Source organism: Microcaecilia unicolor, chromosome 1, assembly GCF_901765095.1.
Source record: "Microcaecilia unicolor chromosome 1, aMicUni1.1, whole genome shotgun sequence".
Taxonomy (NCBI): domain Eukaryota; kingdom Metazoa; phylum Chordata; class Amphibia; order Gymnophiona; family Siphonopidae; genus Microcaecilia; species Microcaecilia unicolor.
The window spans coordinates 680,583,111-680,607,199 of record NC_044031.1 but is presented as its reverse complement, the minus strand read 5'-3'; the positions used below and the strand labels follow the sequence as shown (position 1 = coordinate 680,607,199).

The following is a 24,089-nucleotide window of genomic DNA, read 5'->3' as shown; positions in this document are numbered from 1 at the left end:
CGACATAAGCCAAACTTCCATCTACTCAACTATTTTAACAAAACACTAGCGACATGTCGCACAGAAGCAGCATGCCCAAGGATGATCAGCTTTCCTCAGTTCAAGTCTCGTCCCTCTGATCTTCTTTCCAATTACAATCAGTTACCTCTCTTTCTGTAATTTTAGCACACATAAAACCATCAACTTATGCACTTGATCCTATACCTTCCACTTGGTTGCATAAGGCTCATCTTGGATTGCTCCCTTCTGTTCTTTCTTTAGTAAATTTCAGTTGGTCTCTGGGTCAAGTGCCATCTTCATGGATGGCATTTGACAAATTTTCTCTTGACCCCTCTAATCCTGCTCATCACTGTCCCATTTCCAATTTGTATTTTATCTCCAAAATTCTGGAAAAAGTTGTTCTTGATCAGTTTCTATCTTTTGCAGAGAAGACATCAGCACTTCATCCATGACAATCTAGTTATAGAGTCCATTATAGTATGGAGACAGCGTTAACTAGTGTCCTTAGTGAAATTCATTTTAATCTTGACAGAGGCAAGAGTATGTTAGACATTTCACTGGATCTATTCATTGCTTTTTATCTTATTGATCACAATCTTCAATTGTCTCACCCTTCTGCACTTGGCTTATCTGGAATCATATTTAATTGTTTTTCTTCTTTTCTGTCTGGACAATCTTTTAAGGTTTTATTGTCATCTTCTTCTGATCTGCAACCACTTCATTGCGGACTGCCCCAAGGATCCATTCTTTCTCCTTTGCTCTTCAATTTGTTTCTTAGCCCATTAGCAACAAAAATTCAAGAATTTGCAATTTAGTTTTATATTTACGCAGATGATATCCTACTTATTTACTATACTGACCCTGATGCTCTATCTCTGAATGTTTTTAAATCTTGCCTAGATTCTGTAGCAAGTTGGCTTTCTTCCCATCGTCTTGTTTTCAATTATTATACAATTGTTATTTATGTATTTATTTTAATACTGCCTAGACCTAAGCAGTTTACAATTTAAATTACTAATGCTGATTTACTAATCACTCCACATCTCCTTCCCAACCACTTTCATTATTAGACTCTTCTGTCTCCCTGGTTGATTATTTTCGCTATCTTGGTGTCATTCTCAATTCTCATCTTTCTTTTGGTGTCACGATCTATCACAAAAGTCTCAGTGACAGCCATCGGTTGTGAGCCCTTGTGCTGTTCCCAGGTCAGAGGTATCTGTCCAGAAAGCATGGATTCTGTTCCGGGACTAGCAGTCGGAAAGCCCAGTGCTTCACCTGCAATGACCGCCATTCCCCAGAGGTTGAGCCCCTGGGTGCTGGCGGCCGACAGGACTTGAAGAGGGTCATGGCAGTACAGACTACACGGAAAGGTACCAGGAACTCGGGAGCAGCGGAGTAAGACAGGGCAGTGACCTTGGCCAGAAGGCAGATACCACAGCAGCAAGCAGAGTCAGGTTCATACTTACAGGCTCAGGCAGACGGCAAGCAGAATCAGATTCAGGCTATCAGGTTCAGGCAGATGGCTAACAGAAAGCAGAGTCAAGTCTAGGCTAATAGGATCTGGCAGATGGTTAGCAGAAAGCAAAGTCAGGTCCAGGTTAATAGGCTCAGGCTTACAGGTCAGGCAGGCAGCAGTCAGAAGGCTTGTCAGGTTCAGGCTTACAGGTCAGTCAGGCAGGCAGAGGTCAAAAGGCTTGTCAGGTTCAGGCTTACAGGTCAGGCAGCCAGTGGTCAGAAGGCTAGTCAGGTTCAGGCTTATAGGTCAGGCAGGCGGCGGCTTGTCAGGTAGGCTGCAGTCAGAAGGCTAATCAGGTTCAGGCTTACAGGTCAGGCAGATGGAAGTCAGAAGGCTCAGAAAAACATACCAGTGCAACTTTGAAGAAAGTAGCTGAGGCCGTGAAACATAAGCCAGCTCTCCCCTAAAAAGCTGAGGGCATCTGATGTCACAGTGGACCGCGCCCTCACCAGGGGAGATGCCAGGAAGGAGGAAGCCCGAGGAGGGAAGTTCAAAGAGCGCATGAGCCATGCACCCAGACGCCAACACGCCAGAGAGGGAGGAGTGCAGAGTCAACACTACTGCGGTCGCGTTGCGAGCACCGCAGAGGGCCCCAGGGACCGGGCCAGACACGGGCAACCCTGGGGACTGAGCCGGGAACGTGACATTTGGGTCTCACATCTCATCTGTTATTAAATCTACTTTCTGTGCACTAAAACAGCTGCGCATTATCAGATCTTATTTCAGTCATAATTCTTTTCATGGTCTCATTTTGTCACTGATTATTGGTAAACTTGACTTCTGTAATTTGTAATATTATCTGTTTGGGTATTTCTCAAGCATCACTTAAGAAGCTTCAGGCAATACAAATACTGCTATAGTCTTCTCTGTCATGCAAAGAAATTTGATCAGTCTTCTCTGTCATGCACACAAATTTGATCGGATCTTGCCACTTCTAAAAAGTCATCACTGGTTGCCAGTTAGTTTTCAGATGCTTTTAAAGCTCTTTGCTTTGGTACCCCTTCCTATTTGGCTACTTTAACTATTCCTTACACCCCATCTCAAACCCTTTGGTCATTGATCATAGACTGGTCCCACATCAGGCACAGATACAAAAAAAGTATGCATTTTTCTTTACAGCTCCAGCTCTCTGGAACAGTTTTCTTCTCTTCATTCATAGTGAATCGTCCCTTCCCAAATTAAAATTGTTCATCAAAACCTGTCTCTTTTCCCAGGCATTCGATGACCTCTCTTGATGTGGTCCAAGTCTGGCACCCCCCTCATGTTTCTTGCTTTTTTTCTCCCTTCCCTTTTTCCCTTTTTTTTTTGTCACAGTCTCTTCTATTTACCTGGCTATATGTTTGTATCTCTTTCTTATCACGATTTGCAGTTCCTTTCTATTATAAGTTTTAGTCCGTATACCACCTAGCACTGCTTGTCAGATTTGTATGGTATAAAAATATGGCTAAACTTCAGATGACCAATAAAGTAGTTATGAGAGGTCATCAATACCTGTGTAATTAAAAAAAATTGATAGAAAATAAGATAAACTTCCCTAAATTGTGAGTGGTGTCACTGTTAAGATATGTTTAGAAAATATGTAATGAAGGTTAAGATTCTAAAAAAGGCTACTGCACTGGTGGCTAAAGCATTTTACCTTCCATCTTTCAAGGATGGGGACTATGAATTCCCACTGCAATATTTCTTTCGAATTAAGGATGTTTTATTTTTAAAACATGAAAATGCATATGTATCTCAATATGTCCATGTCCACCCAGAAGGAAAGAATTTCTGTTGTTATATCCTGAAGTCATACAGCTGGGGGCTCTATTTTGGTTAAATTTCCTCAAACTGTATTTTCTAATATAAAGTGAAGTATATTCTCTATGAGCCTGCCCAGCTTACCCGTTTTGTTTATTTGTTTGTTTGGCACTTAGAATGTTTAGGAGATCTGAATACTGCTTCCTCTCCAAAGATACCTAGTATGAACCCCTAGAATACATGATTATATTTCTATAGACATCTCAGCGTTTACCACAAGCTAAAAACGCTAGTGTGGCTTCGTAAAAGGCCTCCTTAATTTGGTAGATCTCAACAATGCAACTTCTTTGTCATTATTTGCGTTATTTGGAAATTTTGGGGTGTGTTTACTAAGTCACACTAGCGGCTTTTTTTTTTTCTATACTGGGCGCATGTGCCCCATAAGCGACTTTTGTCTCTTTTTCACATGGAGCTTATGTTTTATTCTTGTTAAGATTGTTATTTTCTTCTTGATCCATTCATTGCCTTTATTTTTTGAGGTTTTTACACCTAATAAATATCTAAAACCTCTCTTCATGCATGTACGTGTTATTTTGATCAGCTGGATGCAAATCTTTAATATTGTCAATGACGAAGCTACGTATATTACGAGCTACGAAGTTCATAATGTCATAACCTAACTCTTCTGTTCCTCTTCATGATTCCTAAATGTGTCTGTACACATGAACCTTATTCGAACACAATAACTTATTGTATTTGTTTCTCTACCGGTGTTGGCGAACGCCTTCACGGTATTATGTAAGCCACATTAAACCTGCAAAAAAGGTGGGAAAATGTGGGATACAAATGTAACAAATAAATAAACATAGCCCATTCAAAGCTAATGGGCTCTGTCGGCACTAGCACTCAGGCAGCCGCACTAGCGGCTTAGTAAATCCTTGCGTTTATTTGTAAATTGGAGCATCGGATTTGCCTTTACTTGTAGATTGTAAAAGTTTGGTTCTAGGAAAATTTCCTGTTTTTATTTTTTAACTTTTTTGCTTATCTGATTAGTATGTGTAATCAATCAGACTGTTTCAAAGACAAGGTTTTTCTTGTTGATAACCAGGTGAAATACGTTTTTAGAATCTCCTCAAATATTATCTCTTGCTAAATGAAATAAGCAAATTACTATCATAATGTACATGTTATCTCTAGCTTGGCTTTTTCAGGAATCAACACTAAGGCCAACAGGATACATTGAAAAATAAAGACTTGTTCAGACAAATACACTTTCAGAAAAAAAAAATAAACCACAGAAAAGGCCTGAAAGGAAATAAAAGGACATAGTATTCTATTCCTTGAAAACCAGCATTCCAAACCATCACAGAACATTGAAAGCTTTGGAAATAACTGTTTAAAAGTGGTTTCCCCGAGACCAAGAGAAAAAAAGAAAGACGCTAATGGCTCCTTTTACAAAGCGATGTTACCGATTAGCGGTGCGCTAAATGCGAAGAAGTCCATGGCCTCTTCACATTCAGCGCACGCTAATTGGTAGCGTCACTTTGTAAAAGGAGCCCTAAGACAACAAACTGTGTTTGACCATTAACTTTAAGCTGCAAAGAACCAACACTGACTAAGCTGTTTTATTTATAAAACTCTAAGCTTATGACAGATTACAACTATTCTTTACATTACTGTTTTCTACCTCTTCTAGCACACAAAATATGCCCAGCAAGAGTGTAGGTATTAATATGTAGTGACACAACCAGTGAAATAAAATTATTCTGAATTAATCTGCTTCCTTTTTACCCCAGTGCTACTATATGTAGTCTATTTTAAATGTTGTAGTGTTGTTTTACTTGTTTGGTCAATGTGCATATGTGAAATCAGAACAGTTGTAGTAATGCTTATGAATCCTTCGTGCCTTTTGATGCATTTCTTAGGGATGAGAACATATTGGGGGAAATTCAATAAATTGCGCCAGGATGATCTGCACTAAACTAGTATTCTATAAAGGGTACTCTGCACAGAACGACCTTTACAGAATACAAGCTTAGCGCACAAATCACGCCTAAGTTTGGGTGCAAGCATGTACACCTGCCAAAAGCTGATGTAAATGCTCTTGTCCAACTGAAAGCAGTTATTCTATAGCATTGTGCCTAATTTCTGGGAATGTCCCTGACCCTCCCAGGGTCACACAACTTTTGAGCTGCATACTATGAAATTTAGACATGCATGTTATAGAATAAGGGCATAGGGCAGATCTACATGCAAGTCCTAATTACTGCCAATTAAGTGCTTATTAAATGCCAATAATTGTTATTCCCTAATTAGTTTACATGCAAATCTGAGATCTGTGTCCATAATTGCACATCCAACTTTGAACAACCTATACAGAATCTGGCGGACTGTGGGTACAGTCAGAAAATTGCATCTATGAACATATCTCATTATATACTTTAAATATAAATAAACAAAATGAATAGAGCGCTTTTATCTATCCGTGTTCAATGAACACACATTTGATGCCCGTCTTAAAGAAAAATATCACAAAAAATATACCTTTCTTGTGCTTTGCAATGATTCAAAAGAATACCATTCTACCCCATTGACACTCTAAATTTTACTCTCAGGCATTAATGAAATTTTTACGCAACCCCTCCCTCATGCCTCTGAAATCCTGCATTTTCCTCCTTTTCTGCAGTGGAATAAAATACCTCTCACAAGCCTAATTTAATTATTTGTTGTGAATTGTAAGATAGCAGGATATAAGTAAGCACACTACAATAATTAGAATTCTCCTACTGGCTCAGCTAAATAAACCAGAGAAGCTTCACCTTCAGCTCAGTAGTAAAATTCTGGAGAGTCTGGTTACAGAGCTTTAGGTCAGCAGTACAGTCCAAAATGTCTGTGATGTCACAATTCATATGACACCAAGACAATTGCATTTCTGTGTGCACGTCATTTATCATAATTTAAAAACAATGGTAGACTGCAGGGAAGTTGTTTCAATCTCAACAATGCATATGGGGCAGTATCTGCTGCTTACTATGTGGGTCTTTGGAAGAGTGCAAGGCGATTACAGTTTTCTTATAAGTGAATAAAATGTTAATCACCCCGATCAGACATAACGATCATCTGGATACGCTCAAAATTGTCTTGGTCGTGTTTAATGATGACACCAGTGTGCTGCAGGTTCCCGTAATCTGCTGTTTTCCCCTATATTCCTTATTCCCTTTCAATACACAAAGCTCCTCCCTCTTCTTTGCCATCCCCAAGAAACGCATCGAAGAAACAAAGGGTTCATAAGCATTACTACAGTTGCCCTGATTTCACATACGCAGAACTAACCACCACTCGTCCAGTCTAGCATAAAATAATCCAGTCCAATGGTCTGAAGCTGTCAGGCGAGGAGATAGAAGTGAAATACACCAGCACTTAATGCAGCAGAGGGAACTGTCACAGCCAATAAAGGCTGGCGTAAAGCAACACGGAAAGAAAAAACGCATGTAGTCAGACAGAGAATCACTCCAGCAGTGGTGATGATAACACATCTCGACTTCTGTATTCATCTTAAAACATCTTCCTGCCGCACAAAGCGGATTTTGTAGTCTTTCTGCAATTCTGTCCTATCTTGTAGCAATCAAAAGAAAAAAAAAAAGATCTAAAACGGCAATAGAAACGAATTAGCTGCAAAGCCCTCCCCATGGGAAAAGAAAGATCTCTCTTAAAAATAATAACTTACACAACTTAATTATTTAGAAACAGATGCAAAGCTACAAATTATATGTCCAATAAAACAAAACTGAAACAGAAACATCTAATCATGTTTCTGCATTTAATTGATCTTTATTTCCGCAGTGCACGTACCCAATTATAACCATCTTATCGACCCAAAATTTACAAAAATGGCGAGAGGAAAAAAATGTAACCCACCTACCAGGATAAAATGGCCCATATTTACAAAACAGTGCGAACCGAGACCCACTTCCTAACTCCATCACTGGATATAAGCAAAAAACATCTCTAGCAAGACCAAAAAAAAAACCTCTTAGCATGAGGGGGAGGGGGGAGATCATAGGCTACAATGCCGACAGTTGTCAATATGGATTCCGATGAGCACTGGGTATATGTGCCCGATCGAGAATAATAATTCAAAAGATAGGAGACACCGAATGGATTCAGAGCATCCATAACGCTGTCTGCCTGCTTCAGTACGAAAAACCTCTAAAATTCTTTAAATTGTTAGTACTCGTGACCCCATCTGAAACCTCTTATAGCGACCCCCCCCCCTTTAATATTTTTCATATTTGTCCATTTTCCTGCTTTTGGGAGAACAGGCCGTAGCCATACATTACAGCAAATGCATGCAATAATTCTTGATAAGAAAAACCCCTGCACCCCCGCCTCACAATTCCCACTGCAGTTTTTCTTACCTCGTGCGCGTCGCCGCCACCGCCTCCTCCACTCACGCCCCTCTTGGAGGGCGCGCGCGCACCCAGATCCCTTCAAAAACCGGTCTTCAATACTCCAGGGCACTTCGACCCGGCTGCGGCCTCAAGGAGCATTAAGGAAAAAGGAAGGACTCTGGGGCTTCCCGTGGCGAGCCATGTCACATCGCTCTCCCTCACTGTACCACTGCAGATAGACACACAGACGCAGACCCCGGTTGCAGAGATTTTCGGTGACCTACCACGCATTAATTCTCGCCCCCTCCCAACCGCCGTTCGTTTTCTGTACCTTGGAATCTTCTTATCCCCAACAGTCGCCCTTTCTTACTCCTCCTTCTCTCTCCCCTCCCTCGCGCACTGGCTCGCGCGGCCAGTCTACTGTAAACTTACAACGCCTCGTCTCGATCGAGACCAGCTACCTACCCCCCCCTCCTCGTCTCCAGAGTTGGTTGGAGGCTCGTGCTCGCGTACACACTACTCCACCCTTTCTTCGTATCCACGCCCATTCCAGCAAGAAGGGGGCGGCCTGACGCCGCCGGAGGCGGAGCTGGCAACCTTGCCTCGGAGTCGAACGGCGTCTTAGTTGCAAGCGCTGCTGGGCTTCTGGAGGAGCGGTTTGTCTTCCTTTGTGCGTGGCGCGCTGCGAACGGAGCAGTCTATTTAGCTTCCCTGCCTTCTGCCTGTAAACCTGCTGGTTCGTTAGGCCAGCTGTGTGAGGCCATGTAGCACGGATTGCTCTTCACAGCCTGTTCCGACAGAGGTGAGATATCACGTGAAAGGCCCTCGGAGCGAGCAGGGAGGTATGGACGGATGTTGCACCTTTGAGCTTTAATAATTTCGGTTTTCTCATTGGCCGTAAATCTTAGAGTTCAAATCTTTGGCTTTGCTGGCGCTGCCGTAGAAAGCAGGTTAGGCGGGATTTTTTTTTTAACCTAGGCCCTGTGGTGTATATGTTTTGGAATGGCCTCAGGTGTGTCGGCATCTGCCTGATGCTGTTTTAAGGTTTTGTTAGAAGAGTTCCCCGCGGCCTGAAGTGCAGACTGTAAACGGGCGCTGGCTTTGTTCACGCCTCTTCTGGGATGCAGCTGAGCTGACGGGATGGGTGGGGGGCGCGCGTCGTGGCTTTTCTCGGGGACCTGGGGGCAACGGGCACTTGTCTTTCAGCCAGCAGCCTGAATAGTGGGTCTGCTACGCACCTGTCTTCACCGCATGGCATAGGAGGTAGGGCAGAGACGAACATCCTTTTTTTATTATTATTGGGATTTAGCTCGCGTCATTTTCAGTAATTCAGGGTGAGTTATATTCGAGTACACGCTGATATTTCCCAGTCGCCGAAGGGATTACAATCATACCTTTGTACCTGAAGCCATAGGAGCCGACACTGTGGGTGCTTGAGCACCCCCAATATTGTGAAAATTCATTATGTGTCCAGGGAGGAGTTATTTCCATTGGGTTTAGCACCCCCAATAATTTTGAAAAGTTGGAGCAATGGGGGTTTACGTGATTTTCCCAAGATCACAAACAGTATAATCTGTAGAAGGTATGAGAATTTTAAATAGATTCTTTTTTTGCCCAAGATAACAAGCATTACAATCTGTAGAAGGTAAGAGAATTTTAAATAGATTGGTCTTTGCTACCTTAGTAGGGAACCTACTTTGGAATAAGCTAAAAGGGAAAGCTGTGATTTAATGAACTAGTGCTAGGAATAGAAGTAAATGTGCTTACTCTAAAATGCAGGGCCATTTGGAGGGCTTTGTAAGCAGAACAGCTGCACAAAGAGACAGGAACCAAGAATGACTTGGCCCATTTCTTTAAAAGGATGAATAAACACGTGAATAAAAGTGAACCAGTTGATATTGTGTATCTGGGTTTTCAAACGACATTTGATAAAGTACCTCCAGAAAGACTCCAGTGGAAATTAGAATGTTATGGGCTAGGAGGTATTGGCCTATTGTGGATTAAAAACTGGTTAAAAGATAGAAAACAGAGTAGGGTTAAATGATCAGTATTCTCAATGGAGAAGGGTAGCTAGTGAGGGTCTCCAGGGGTCTGTGGGACTGCTGCTTTTTAACATATTTATATATGATCTAAAGATGGGAATAAATTGTGAGGTAATTAAACTTGCTGATGAGTTATTCAAAGCTCTTAAATTACAAGAGGATTGTGAAAAATTGCAAGAGGCTCTTGTGAGACTGGGCATCCAAATGGCAGATGACATTTAATGTGAGCAACTGCAAAGTGATGCATGTGGGAAAGAGGAACCCAAACTATAGCTACATGATGCAAGGTGGAAGAAGGTAAAACCCAGATCCTCAGAGTACCACCTTATGAGGTGGCTAAGAAAGCAAATAGAATGTTAAGAAAGGAATGGAAAACACAAATTAGAATGTTGTAATTCCTTTGTATTGCTCCAAGATGTGACCACTCCTCAAATACTGTGTGCCGTTCTGGTCACTGAATCTAAAAAAAATATATATAGCAGAATTAGAAAAGGTATAGACAAGGGCGATGAAATTGAAGGAGATAGAACAACTTCCCTATAAGGAAAAGCTAAAGCGGCTAGGGCTTTTTCAGCTTGGAAAACAAACAGCAGAGGGGAGGTATGATAGAGCTCTATAAAATACTGAGTGGAGTGGGTAGATATGAATCGCTTGTTTGCTCTTTTTTAAAATACTAGGATTAGGGAGCACTCATTGAAGCTACTAAATAGTAGATTTTAATATTCCTTCTCTCAAAGTATAATTAAACTCTGGAATTTGTTGCCAGAGAATGTGGTAAAAGCAGTTGGCTTAGCAAGGTTTAAAAAAGTTTGGATAATTTTCCTAAAAGTTCATAAGCCAGTATTAAAATGGACTTGGGAAAATCCACTGCTCATTTCTAGGATAAGTAGCATACAATCTTTTACTGTTTTGGGATCTTGCTAGGTACTTGTGACCTGGATGGGCCTATGTTGGAAACAGGATACAGGGCTTGATGGACCTTTGGTCTGTCCCAGTATGGCAATACTTATGCTCATTTGTCTCCCCTGCAGTGGCTGCAATACAGTGGGCAGGAGCAGGATGCTAGAGAGCATGTCACACAGGGTGTGATTCCAGCTCAGGAGAATTCTGCGAAAATACAAGAAGAAATAGGGAAATGGAACTTGATATACCGCCTTTCTGAGGTTTTTGCAACTATATTCAAAGCAGTTTACATACATATAGGTACTTATTTTGTACCTGGGGCAATGGGGGGTTGTGACTTGCCCAGAGTCACAAGGAGCTGCAGTGGGAATCAAACTCAGTTCCCCAGGATCAAAGTCCACTGCACTAACCACTAGGCTACTCCTCCACGCCTAGCACTAAAGAATCCAATAAATGACTTGATGCTAGTTTATTTAATTTAAAACTTGTTCTCCCATGTTAAATCACAATCTTATCTAGTTATACTATAAGTTCTTGTGCCTTCCAAGTCCCTTTTATAATTTGGATTACACCAAGCATGTCTTCCCACGGGAGGTGGGGGAAATAAAAAGTAATATCATTCAAAAATGCATGATAAAACACAATAGATTTCTATGTGGAAAGAGAGTGGCATGAAAACAAACTTACAAGTACTCCAGTAATTGGGATAGAAGACCAGAGCCAGGCAGACTTCTACAGTCTGTACCCTGAAAATAGCAAGGACAGATCAAAAGAAGGTACAGGCATGTGTTAAACTCGAGTGTATGGTTTAATGCAGTAATCTTGAAGGGCGGACTGAATAGTGTGCTTGGGTCTTTATCATCATTTACTATGTTATGTTAATATGCTCTTCTGTTAGGCTGTATATTTGGACTATTGTTCAATTTCATTGCTTTCTTTCTAGGGTATGATGTATGTTGGCCTAAGAATGGACCCTGTTGTTCTGAGTTATATGGACAGTTTGCTGCGCCAATCTGATGTCTTACTGCTGGATCCACCAAGCTGGCTGAATGATCATATTATTGGATTTGCTTTTGAGTACTTTGCTAGTGAACAGTTCCAAGACTACTCCAAGGAAGCCTGCTTTATCAGCCCAGAGGTGACTCAGTTCATCAAGTGTGCAGGCAGTCAGGAGGAAGTGGCAGTGTTCCTTGAGCCACTGGAACTTCCTCACAAAAAGGTGGTATTTTTGGCTATCAATGATAACTCTAACCAAGCTGCAGGTGGCACCCATTGGAGTTTGCTGGTTTATGTGAAGGACACAGACAAATTTGCCCACTATGACTCTTACAGTAGAAGCAACAGTCAGCATGCCAGGCAGGTGGCAGAAAAGCTTAAACCTTTCTTGGGCAAAGCAAGCTTTGTAGAGGAGCAAGCCCCATCTCAACAGAACAGCTATGACTGTGGAATGTATGTCATCTGTACTACAGAGACCCTGTGTGAGCAGCATCTAAGGGGACAGAAAAAGCCTCTGCTGCAGCTACTTACACCACTTTACATCACCCAAAAGAGGACAGAATGGAAAGAACGCATCAAAAACCTAGCCCAAAAATGATATTTAGTGAATTCTTGTTACTGTTTCTTTTAGTTTTCTGTGGCCAGCTATTTGCCCTGTACCCCAAAGTGGATGGAGGCATTTTTGTGTGTATGATTTGGTGTCTTTTGCTTTTGAGTTTACCAAAACTCTGTGAATAAAAGTATCTTATGGTGCACCAATATTATGTGAAACTTCTCCAGGGAAAATTTCTGCTCTTGTTTTACCTGCTGCTAGACTGCGAAACACCTTTTTTTTTTTTTGTCTAATTATAAAATAAAAAATAAACTGTCCCCTGACAGCAGCCTCACTGCTTTGAAGTATTCCCTTTAGGCTGCCTCTATGCTAGCTGTGAAGAACAGGCTCCACTATTGCTAGTCAAGCTACAGCAGGAGTAATGGTGGCATTAGCACAACACCTTGTATTTAGTGTTTCTGTAGGATTTTTGTGCAAAAAAATATTAACCAGACTGACACATGGAAGGAGCAAAGGATGATGTGATCTTCAGTCTGCATGAACTGGGCAGGATTTCTGGCAATCTGTAATGTGTATGCTGTAGGAAGTACATAACATACTTATTCAAAACTGCTTGTAAATCTTTCATTCTTACTTTGATGCATCATTTTCCACCTCTCTATGTTAAATTTCATCTGCTATTTGGATGCCTGGCTTTGATTTTGTGTCATCTGAAGATTTGATAACTTCACACTTTTTATTTCTAGATCATTTATAAATATGTTACAAAGCTGTGGTCCTAGCACAGGTGCCTTTGGTACTGTCATTATTTACCTTCCTCTATTGAAAGATGTGACCATTAACCCAACTCTGTATAATTGCCTTAAAAATGGCATACTTGGCAACTATTGAAAGATCTCCCAAGGCACCTGGGTTTTTTTTTTTCCATATCTTGGAGATAGTGCCTTTTGTTTTCTCTTTGAGTCACATGTTAACTAACAGCATACCCTTCTGACATACCTAAGCTCCCCTATGTTCTAACCCTGAAGGAAAATCCCCATTCTGTATCAAAGGCAAATAATATGAGCATGTCTTATGCACCCTACTGTGCTTTTGAGCTACTGCCCAGGCCTATTGCACTGACTGATTCACAGGATTATTCCTTATCTGCAACGGAAGCACATTCCCCTTGTGTGAAGAATATACATCGGAGTAGAAGACTTGGCTTTTCTAGCCCCAAATTATAAACTCTGTTGCAACAAACAGGCTATATCATAGTTACTAATATCCAGGAGTCCCCACCCCACCTCTGTTTAAGAATATTCAGCAAGGAGAGATGTATACCCACCCTCTCTTATCTTTCTATAAAAACACTATGAGCATCCCATTACAATTATATGCACTTCTTTCATTTTAAGTAGAGTTGACAAATTTTGAAACAAGTATAGCCATTTTGGTAAGAAAATATGAGCAAGTGCTACCAGTTTTGCAATGTGCATTCCATTTTCTCCAGAAGAGGCTTGACATTAGCAATATTCTGAATTAGATCAAGAACCTATATTTCAGGGTATCATTTGCCCACTGCAATAGGAATTTCCCCCTTCCACCACCATGTGGCTGTCATATTATCTTTCAACCCTAAGATGAAGACCTTTCCCTGTTCATGTGCAACCTATAAATTGCCCAAAGCTATATAAATGATCAGCTGGGGCATTATTTCTTAGCAATCACCTATCCATATCAGAAGAACATCTAAATAATACCATCTTCATTCTTTCCCACCAGTGGCCCCTTTACCCCCTGATCCTGCCTCAACATTTGCATTAATGTTTCATGCTTAAAGTGAACAAGGGGAATGATAGAGGATACCCTTTTTGGGTACCTCTTTCCAATAAGAACAGACCTAATATCTTCCCATTATTAGTGAATATCTGTGCTTTAAGATCTTTATACAGCTCTTGAATCCACCTCAATATCTCCTCCAAGTCAGGCTTCCCCAGCAGACACTATTGAAGTCCTTCTCTGTATCAAAACTAACAAGGGCCATCTCCCTCCCCACTGGTGTTAGCTTCTAAAATTAACAATTGCATTGCTCCCTTTAATAACACCCGCCTGCTGTATGTCCACCAGCCTGAGGAGTACAGCCTAAAACCTATTAGTGATTACTTTTCATAGAGGTTGACATCTACATTGAGCAGTGAGATGGGTCTATAGAATTCTGTATGGGTTGAGTCCCTCTTTTTTTGGAAGGACTGATTCGTTCTACTTTGAAAGATTTAGGCAATGCTTCTCTCTAGCTAGCTTCATCAGTGACTGTTCCCTGCATCGGGAGCACATGATGCCCTAAGGTTTTGTGGCAGTCGTATCAGAAGACCATGAGCCTGATATTCAAACAGAGGTAACCAGGTAGGAGAGGTTCCTGCCCAGTTAAAAATGCCACTGAGCTGGCCACCCACCAATAGTGCACTTGAGTAGGAAAAGCCACTTAAGATTGCCTGTCGCAACACTTGGGTTAGTGCCAGGATGGAGCCAGTTGGTGAGATTCACTCTACTAGCCCGTTAAGTAAGTGCATAAAATTAGGACAGCAAAAAGGCTTTCCTAACTATCCACCAGCTAACTGGGCATTGGTCTGAATATCGGCATTGAATATCCAGGCTTTGTTGAGCTTGTGCCTATCGGTGGATTAAAAACAGTTGACTGCTGTGGGCTGTATATCAACTCTTCTATTTATTTCTTTATTTTTTTTTACTTACAATAATTTAACTTAAGAATCATAAACCTATGATCCAGAGCAACAATGAAAAAAAAAAATGCAAAGTCATATAACTATACAAACCACAAACAGTTGTATATGTTATATATAGTTACTAGTGTAAAAGGCCCGTTTCTGACACGAAATGGCCGCTAGCAAGGTTTTCCTCGAAGTGTGTATGTTTGATAGAGTGTGTGTGAGTGTGTCTGTGAGAGAGAGAGTGTGTGTGCAATACACAGACTATGAGACTGACAGAGTGTATGAGATCCAAAGAGTGTTTGAGAGTGACTGTGTGACCGATACAGAATGAATGTGATATAGTGTGAGACACTGAGTGTGTGAAACAGAGAGAGAGTGTGTGTGTGTGACAGAGATACCTCCTCCCCTCCCTCTCTGGTCTTAGGACCCCCTCCCTCTGGTCTCAGGACCTCCTCAGGTCTCTGGACCCCCTTCACTCTGGTCTCAGGACTCCCTCTCTGGACCCCCTCCCCCTGTCTGCTCTCAGCATCCCCTCCCAATGTGTCCCCTCTTTCTTTCTGCAGCCTCTCATCGCAGGCAGCCATCAGGCATTGGCTGTCGGCTCTGCAGCTTCTGTCGCCTCTCAGGTCATACTCCGGGGTCTGCTCCAGGGGTAGTAACGTGAGAGGCTAGAGGAGCAGCTGCAGAGCTGACAGTCAATGCCTGATGGCTGCCTGCGGTGCCGCGTTTGCATTTTTAAAGCATTTTTGTTGTTTTAATTAGTTCTTGGGCCTGGCCGGTGACCTCGGAGGGGGGGGGAATGGTGGCGACCCTGGAGGGGGGAGGGTTGAGAGGTGGCGGCTGCTGTGGTGTTGCGACAGGGGCGGGGCCTCGTGCTGGTGTCGTGCGGTTGGTCAGTGCTGCAGCTGACGTACCCAGAACTACGTGACGTCAATTCAGGAGACGGAGCCTTACAGAGTGCACGGATGCTTCAAGGCTTCACTTTCTCGGCTTCAAAATGTTGGAGGTGCGTTTTATTATATAGGATATGGCAGTTATATGTTCCACAACTGTGGGTCAAAAATGAGAAAATAGAATAATCTAGCAGAAAACCCCCAGTTGAGGTTACAAAAGTCAACCTAACAGTGTATAGCATTCACAATGAGAGGCAATCCTAATTAGTCAAAGCCCCCTCCCTAGCTCTCAAACAACTCGTTGCTTAGGATCTGCAAGCAAGTAAGTTTTACACTCAATCACTACTGGACAATTAGATGGAATTTTCAAAAGAACTGTCTCCTGCATAATCCTAGAAAGTCAGGAAAATATGTATAACAGATTTGAGAAACTTTTACTCATATGATGAAAATACAAAGGTAACACAAGGTTTCAGTCAGATTTAAGTGCAAACACAACCACCAATGTCGGTCTCTGGGGCACCAGTTCTAATGAAGACTCCAAAAAAATCATCACATTCAGCAAGTTATCAGCTCTCCCTCCACTCTGAATACATGTGAGTGGAGGAGTGGCCTAGTGGTTAGGGTGGTGGACTTTGGTCCTGAGGAACTGAGTTCAATTCCTGGCACAGGCAGCTCCTTGTGACTCTGGGCAAGTCATTTAACCCTCCATTGCCTGCCGCTCTGAGCCTGCCGTTAGGGGTACAAATGTAACAAAAATAAATGTGGCTCTTCTAACTTATTAATATACTGAGTTCTCATAATTGGTGGTAAATTATCTGTTGTAGGTCTAATAGTACCATAAGCGGAGACTTAGGAAATTTTGAAAACCTTAGATTAATTGTTTCTCTGCATTTGATTTTCAAAATATTACATTTTACGATGTGCCACTTCTAAATCCATAACCAGGGGTACATTTATATTTACATCCCGCAATGAGGAGATCTTATTTTCCAGAGTTGATAGTCTTGTAGGAGTGGTGCCTTGTACCTGATCAACACCAACAGGTGTGATGTTAGTTCTGTCTACCAACTTGTTAACCACTGTTGTAAGAGAGAAGGTAATATGCTGGATTGCATCCCTCAAAACATCCATTGGTATGGCAGCTGGTCTTTGCATACCCAGAGACTGCAGGTGAACAAGATCAAATTTTCCATCCAAATTCTCTGGACTCACTGCTTAGTGAACTAATGGGGCTCCGTCATTGAAGTCTTCACAACCACTGCCAGCAAAGCTGACTCCACACTGCAACTACTTCCAGGTCTCAAGGGTGCCACTTGATGCTCAGGGCTAAGCAAAGCCACTGCACTGCATTCCACCACAGCTAAAGACATAGGCGCTCTGCGTGCTTCCAATGTAGACTGCCTCAGAGTTGAAAGGCCGCCAGCCTAGAGGGGTAAGACCTGGCCTTTCCTTTCTTCTTACCCCCCCCCCCCCCCCCATAGAGATGGGTACTGAAAATCCCCGATATCAGAAGTTGAACAGTATTCCTGGAGCAACCTAGCACATGTCTTCTGCAGACACCATCTTGGCTGTATATACCAAAGCCTCATATTTTTTTTTAAAGCTTTCTTTTATTATAGTTCAATTTGTATCAAACATATAAATGGCAAGTGACCGACTCACCTGCAAATGCGCAGTAGAGATTTCCCTCTCTGTTCCGCCCCCGCGTCAAGACGTGATGACGGAACAGAGAGGGAAACTGCACGGAAGGGGAGGGAGGGACCCGCCGAGGTTGCTACCACTCCCCCCCCCCCCCCCAGGTCGCCGCTACCACTCCCCCTCCACCCGGGCTGGGCCCTGTCTTTGCTATTGAACTTACAGCGCTGAAACCGCAGCAGGCAGATCAGCTCCCGTCGGCCTTCCCTGCCTGTGTCCCGCCCTCGCCGACATTATGTCACACGAGGGCGGGACACAGGCAGGGAAGGAAGGCCAACGGGAGCTGATCTGCCTGCTGCGGTTTCTGCGCTGTAAGTTCAATGGCGAACAGAGGGCCCGGGGGAGGGGCGGTGGCGACCTTGGGGGGGAGGAGAGGGGAGGGCATGGAGGTCTCAGAAGGAGGGGGGCCTAGGAGCTGGCTGGGAGGGAGGGATAGAGGGGGGCCTTGGAGCTGGGAGGGAGGAGGAGGAGGGCCTTGGAGCTGGGAGGGAGGAGGAGGGGCCTTGGAACTGGGAGGGAGGAACAGAAAGCCTTGGAGCTGGGAGGGAGTAACAGAAGGCCTTGGAGGTGGCAGGGAAGGAGGGAGGATGCTGGACATGGGAGGTCAGAAGGAGGGGGGCCTTGGAGCTGGGAGGGATGGACAGAAGGGGGCCTTCGAGTTGGCTGGGAGGGAGGGACAGAGGGGGGCCCTTGCAGCTGGAAGGGAATGGGGCCTTGGAACTTGGAGGGAGGGCAGGGGGCCTTGGAGCTGGGAGGGGGGCCTTGGAGCTGGGAGGGAGGGAGGGACAGAGGGGGCCTTGGAGCTGGCAGGGAAGGAGGGAGGGCAGGGGGCCTTGCAGCTGCAGAGGGAGGGAGAGGGGGGCCTTGGAAAAAAACATACCAATATTCGCCCGTTTTAACATTGCTAGTAACATTATAAATCAATATTGGACCCTTCTATGAAGGCTTGGTAGGGCTACTGCACAGGTAGCAGCAAAATAGCACTACGGCTGGGAATGCCCAGGCATCCTGCGGTAGTTCTGTATTTGCCGCAAATGTTCCCACTCTAGAAAATAAAAATTATTTTCTAGCATGAGGGTGATGAATAGGCATTCCCAGCGGTAATTGGCTGGCGTATGTCCATTGCCACAGGCCCGATTACTGCATGAGTAGAGTATGAGCCCTTGCCGCCTCTTAAATAAGTGGCGGTAAGGGTTCACATGATAATGGCCATGCACTAATTTTGAAATTAGTGTGTGGCCATTAATGGCAAGAACAGAAATTTGGGCATTTTAGAGCTGTGCTAAAAAGTGGCCGGAGCACGCGGGAAACCCACACGCTAATGGCAGCGCTGGCCACTTTTTAGTACAGCTTAGTGAAAAGGTCCTCTAGGTTGTTTTTTTCACGTGGACGTAAGAAATTGAAATATTAAACGAGAGTTAGTAAACTTTCAAGTTTCATAAATGCTGTCAGATCTTGAAGTACGATGTTGACTTCCCATACCACCAGAATTTTTTCCAGACATTACAGTTTCTTCAAGTGTATTTCGATTAATAAAAAGCCATACTGTGACTTTGCCACTGGATTTTCTGAGATCATCAACTTAAAGCAAAGCTTCCATTCAGGACTATTATCACCCCACATCTGTATATTCTATTTTTTTTTTATGTTAACCTGGATTTTTAATTAAATTAAACATACAGGATAAGAGAAGATGGGGCCAGTTTTTCCTTAATTCTTTTTTTAAACTGTAAGGTTTTGAAAATGATACTGTAACTGACATCTGTGTCATGTTTTAGGTCAGATCTTGGTTTTGTGGTGCCATCTAGTGGGTCAGGCTGGAAACTGAATTCTTTGGTTCAATAAAAAGAATGTCAAAAGTCAATGATTCAGTGAAACAATATTTAACTTTACAAAAATAATATATAAATAATAAAAATTATTTATAAAACATTTTGTGATAAGATGCACTCAGAAAAAAAGCAAAAACTTGCCTGCAGTGCCAACACATACATGCTGAGGGGCAACAATCTTTTCTTTCATTGTACACCTATAAAGTCTATGGAAGCCATATAATTACAATGATAGTACTTATCTTAAAATTAGATGAGAAATGCTTCTTTGCACAGTCTTTCAATTTTCCAAGATGTCCCACTGTAGACTGATATAATACAGGTAGTTAGTTGCGCCTTCTCCTGTTTATTCACCAAACACCTGACATGAATCCATGTTTCACAAATAAGCTTCATCAGGGGAACTACATAAATACTTCAACAATTCTCTGCGGGAAAATAGCAAAACAGAACTGACATTCAAAATAAATATTAAAATTACAAAACAATTAACAAAAAACTTTAAATAATTCACAGAACCATACAGATGGGGCACTTCCAAGGTCTTAACAATCCTATAACTGATAAAGATCGCTGAGTTTTTGAACAGTCAAAAAGATGGTGTCAACACATCCCAAGACATGCACTGAAGAAAGATCCAAAACCACCAATCAAATCACAGTCTAGTCCACTTCCTAATTTAATCCCCAAGGGGGCACAGTATTCCGTTCAAAGGTAAAACACTGCTCTTTGCATAATGGAAATCAAGACACTTCTCCACCTTGTTCCAGATGAACAACTGACAGTACTGCAAAATGTAATTCACAAAGGGAATGACGTGTCTATCCAATGAGACACCAAGGGGGCTTCCATACATTGATTCCTGATACAACTTAAATGTTCTGCAATACACTGTTTGACACATCTTCGCATTTGTCCAATATATAGGGACTCTTTTTCAAAGCAGACATACAAGTACCATAGTACTTTGTGTGTCTTAGTGCTCAGAAAATGAACCTCATAATCAGTTTTTGTTTTTTTTCTGAGCACATCACAAAAAATATATATATCATTTTATTTTTTATATATTATTTTTGTACCATTAAGTATTGTTTCACTGAATCATTGTATGACTTTGTGATTTTTGGGATTCAGTTCTGTTGTATAATTTGTGGATCAATAAAAAGAATCAGAGCTTATCCAAATGGGACCTTTTGTGATCCTGAAAACTCATACATCTTGGATGTCAGTTAGGAAAGATAACACCTCAAATATTGTGCTAAAGCTACTGTGAAGTTAATTCTGACTGACCTGGACATGGGGTTGATCAGCTGTTGAGACGTTAGCTTATCTATAATATAAGTAGGGAAATGTCGCGGCCATTTTAAAACGAAGAGAGCAATGTATATTATTCCAGCTTATACGGAGGTAAAGGAGTTCTTTGGATTTGTTTTTGATGAAATATTCACTAAGCAAAGTATGTTAAATACTACATATTTTTTGGTTTCTAGGAGATGTTCCTTGACACAGCGACTTGTGCGAAACATGATTTAATGTCGGATTAAAGATGTCTCCGAGATGAATAACTACTTGTGAAAACAAGAATTCATAAAAGAAATAAGAAAAGAAAAAAAGAACAGTGTAGCTCTTCTAAGCTAAGTACATTAGATGCTATAAAACTGAATATTGAAAGTTGGAATTTGCTAGTTGAAAGTAGAAAGATAAAATGTTGAAAATCATGGATAAATGACTAATACATGCCCACCATAATGAAATACCTGGCTTATATATACAGCCTGAATGGTGGTGACATGATTATCTGATGGATCCAATACCAAAAAAAACTTTAAGTGTTATATAAAAGACACTGATATGGACTGATTGGAGCTGGGTATTGATAAGGATTACATAATATTCTATAGGCATCTACACAGCATGTGCTAATTTTTAGTGCGTGCTAAAAATCCTAGCGAGCCTTTGTATACAGGTCCCTTAGCATTTCTCATCTTGGGAGAAAGCAGATGCTAAGTCCTTGGATGAGAAACTTACAAAGGTCCTTTTCACAAATATAGTAACATAGTAAATGACGGCAGATAAAGACCTGTACGGTCCATCTAGTTTGCCCAACAAGATAAACTCATTTTACATGGTATGTGATATTTTTTAAGTATACCAGAGTTTGATTTGTCCTTGCCTTTCTCAGGGCACAGACCGTAGAAGTCTGCCCAGTACTGTTGTACAAAGTTCTGAAGCTAACGTCAAAGCCCCTTAAAATTTACACTCCAGCCCATCCCTATCCATTCAGTCACGATCAGGGTGTAGACCATAGAAGTCTGCCCAGCTCCCATTTTGTTTCCCAATTACTGGCTTCGCCACCCAATCTCCGCTAAGATTCCATGGAACCATTCCTTCTAAACAGGATTCCTTTGTGTTTATCCCATGCATGTTTAAATTCCATTACCGTTTTCATCTCCACCACCCTCTCTGTGAAAAAATACTTCCTGACATTAGTCCTGTGTCTGCCCCCCTTCAACCTCAATTCATGTCCTCTAGTTCTACCGCCTTCCCATCTCTGGAAAAGGTTCATATGCGGATTAATACCTTTAAAATATTTGAATGTCTGTATCATGTCACCCCTGTTTCTCCTTTCCTCCAAGGTATACATGTTCAGGTCAACAAGTCTGTCCTCGTACGGTTTGCAACGCAAATCCCATACCATTTTTGTAGCTTTTCTTTGAACCGCTTCCAGTCTTTTTACATCTTTAGCAAGATACGGCTTCCAAAACTGAACACAATACTCCAAGTGGGGCCTCACCAACGACTTGTAGAGGGGCATCAACACATCCTTTCTTCTGCTGGTTATGCCCTTCTCTACGCAGCCTAGCATCCTTCTGACCACGGCCATCGCCTTGTTGCATTGTTTCTTCACCTTCTTATATTTCAACGGTTTTTATTGATGATGTACCACGTCAAACAAAACCAATAAAGTCAAACATTTTGTAAACATTCAGTCATGTCATAATTGTACATATGCATCTAGTCTAACATCATCATCATTATTTTACATCATTTCCTCCCCTCCCCCTCCAACCTCCCCTTTATTTTACTCCTTTACCTTTATCTACTTATTTCATGGTAATTATACTAGCAATATCTATTACAGGTCTTAACCGGTCCAAAATCCGGAGCAAATATCTGCTGGATGTCTCACTATCTAGGACGTATCCAATTTGTTAAGCACTGCACTTCTAGCCTTGTGGGAGATATTTTGTAAATATTTAGACCATATATTAACAAAGATCTTTCTTTTCTTTGGGTTACCGTAAGCCTCCCTGGCCTCCCAGAGCATTAGCTCATGGAACCTATTTCTCCAGTACCAAAAGGAGGGTGGCTCAGTCTGCAGCCAATGTCTGAGTATACATTTTTTCCCCACTGCATGGGCCTTACACAAGAATAACTCCTGATTTTTGTCTGAGATCCCATAAGCATTGCTTTTATTCAAAGCACTCCCCTCTAGGAGGAAAGCAGTCTATGACCCAATAGTTGTTCAAGATATTTCTATAACATTTTCCAAAAGTGTTTTATTCGATCAGATCGCCAAAATGCATGCAAAAAAGTGTTATTATCTCTAAGACACTTAGGACATTGAGCATCAGATATCCATCCTGCCCTTACTGCTTGTGATTGTGATATGTACCCCCTGTGAATTACCCTGTATTGACTCTCCTGAAGCTCCGCCCCTCCCACTTGTCTTGGTATATCTTTTATCAATTTTGCAAAATGTATTCCTTTCAGCTCATAGCCCAAGTCTTTGCTCCATGTCTTTTCAAGTATCTCATAGGCACGGGGGGGGGGGGGGGGGGGGGGGGGGCTAAGGGACGCCAATACTTTATGTAAACTCGATATTGACACCTGTCCGTGTGCATCCCCTTTCAAAAAATCTAGAAGCCTAGAGCCCAAACCTTGTGCCTAGTGCATCTTGGTCCATACTGAACCAATAGTAATGCAATTGTCGATATGTGTAATAATCTTTAGTGGCTAAAGAGAATCTCTGCTGCATGTCCAGAAAACTGTACAGAACACCCTCTTCATTCATTAAATGTTCTAGCAAAGTAATCCCCTTTGCCGACCATCTATCAAATAAACCCTTCTCCAGCCCCGGTGGAAAGTCCCCATTTCCTTGCAATGGGAGCTGGTCACTAATATTGGGGTTATATTTCCAAGACTGCATAAGAAATTTCTAAGCACTTCTCAGAGGTTGAAGCAATATGCTGTTCCGAATGCTAAGTGGTAACCTTTTTGTTTTTGCTTGTAATAAGAAATTCAAATGCCAAGGCCTAAATAGTGCCTGTTCCCAACTAAGTGGGGTACATTGATTTGTGTTAAACAGCCAATCCCTAAGATGTCTCAGAAGGCATGCCTGATTGTATTGTTTAATACAAGGTAATCCTAGCCCACCCCTTATTCAAATATTCAAAGCACACTTTGGATTTTTTTTTTTTTTTACATTTGTACCCTGTGCTTTCCCACTCATGGCAGGCTCAATGTGGCTTACATGGGGCAATGGAGGGTTAAGTGACTTGGCCAGAGTCACAAGGAGCTGCCTGTGCTGGGAATTGAACTCAGTTCCTCAGGACCAAAGTCCACCACCCTAACCACTAGGCCACTCCTCCACTCCCCATAGGAGTCCCCTACAGATCCTATTCAGCTGTCGTAAATCTTTACTGATCAAATGTATTGGCAATACCTGCAAGAGGTAGAGCCATCTTGGGAATATGATCATTTTAAATAGATTTATTCTACTTATTAATGATATCGGTAAATTTGTTTCTTCA

At 42.0% G+C, this 24,089-nt stretch overlaps 2 protein-coding genes across 5 annotated transcripts in view; one reads left to right on the top strand and one right to left on the bottom strand.

Annotated features, from left to right (window-relative positions):
- The window catches only part of MYO9A (myosin IXA), a 980,547-nt gene extending 972,473 nt beyond the window's left edge, over positions 1-8,074 (bottom strand). The window contains 1 exon segment of the mRNA XM_030187859.1: positions 7,675-8,074. The gene's annotated coding sequence lies outside the window, so the exon portion shown is untranslated.
- Positions 8,075-8,241: 167 nt separating this feature from the next.
- SENP8 (SUMO peptidase family member, NEDD8 specific) lies at positions 8,242-13,461 on the top strand. Of its 4 annotated transcripts, none has more exons than XM_030187832.1 (2): positions 8,242-8,489; positions 11,536-13,460. In XM_030187832.1, the coding sequence occupies exon 2, from the start codon at positions 11,539-11,541 to the stop codon at positions 12,184-12,186; it is 648 nt and encodes a 215-aa protein (XP_030043692.1). In that variant the 5' UTR covers positions 8,242-8,489; positions 11,536-11,538; the 3' UTR covers positions 12,187-13,460. The 4 variants fall into 4 exon arrangements, with proteins under 4 accessions (XP_030043692.1, XP_030043685.1, XP_030043707.1 ...); XM_030187825.1 differs by having other exon boundaries at positions 8,242-8,449; positions 11,536-13,458; XM_030187847.1 differs by lacking the exon at positions 8,242-8,489 and adding an exon at positions 8,865-8,910 and having other exon boundaries at positions 11,536-13,461.
- The last annotated feature ends 10,628 nt before the right edge of the window (positions 13,462-24,089 follow it).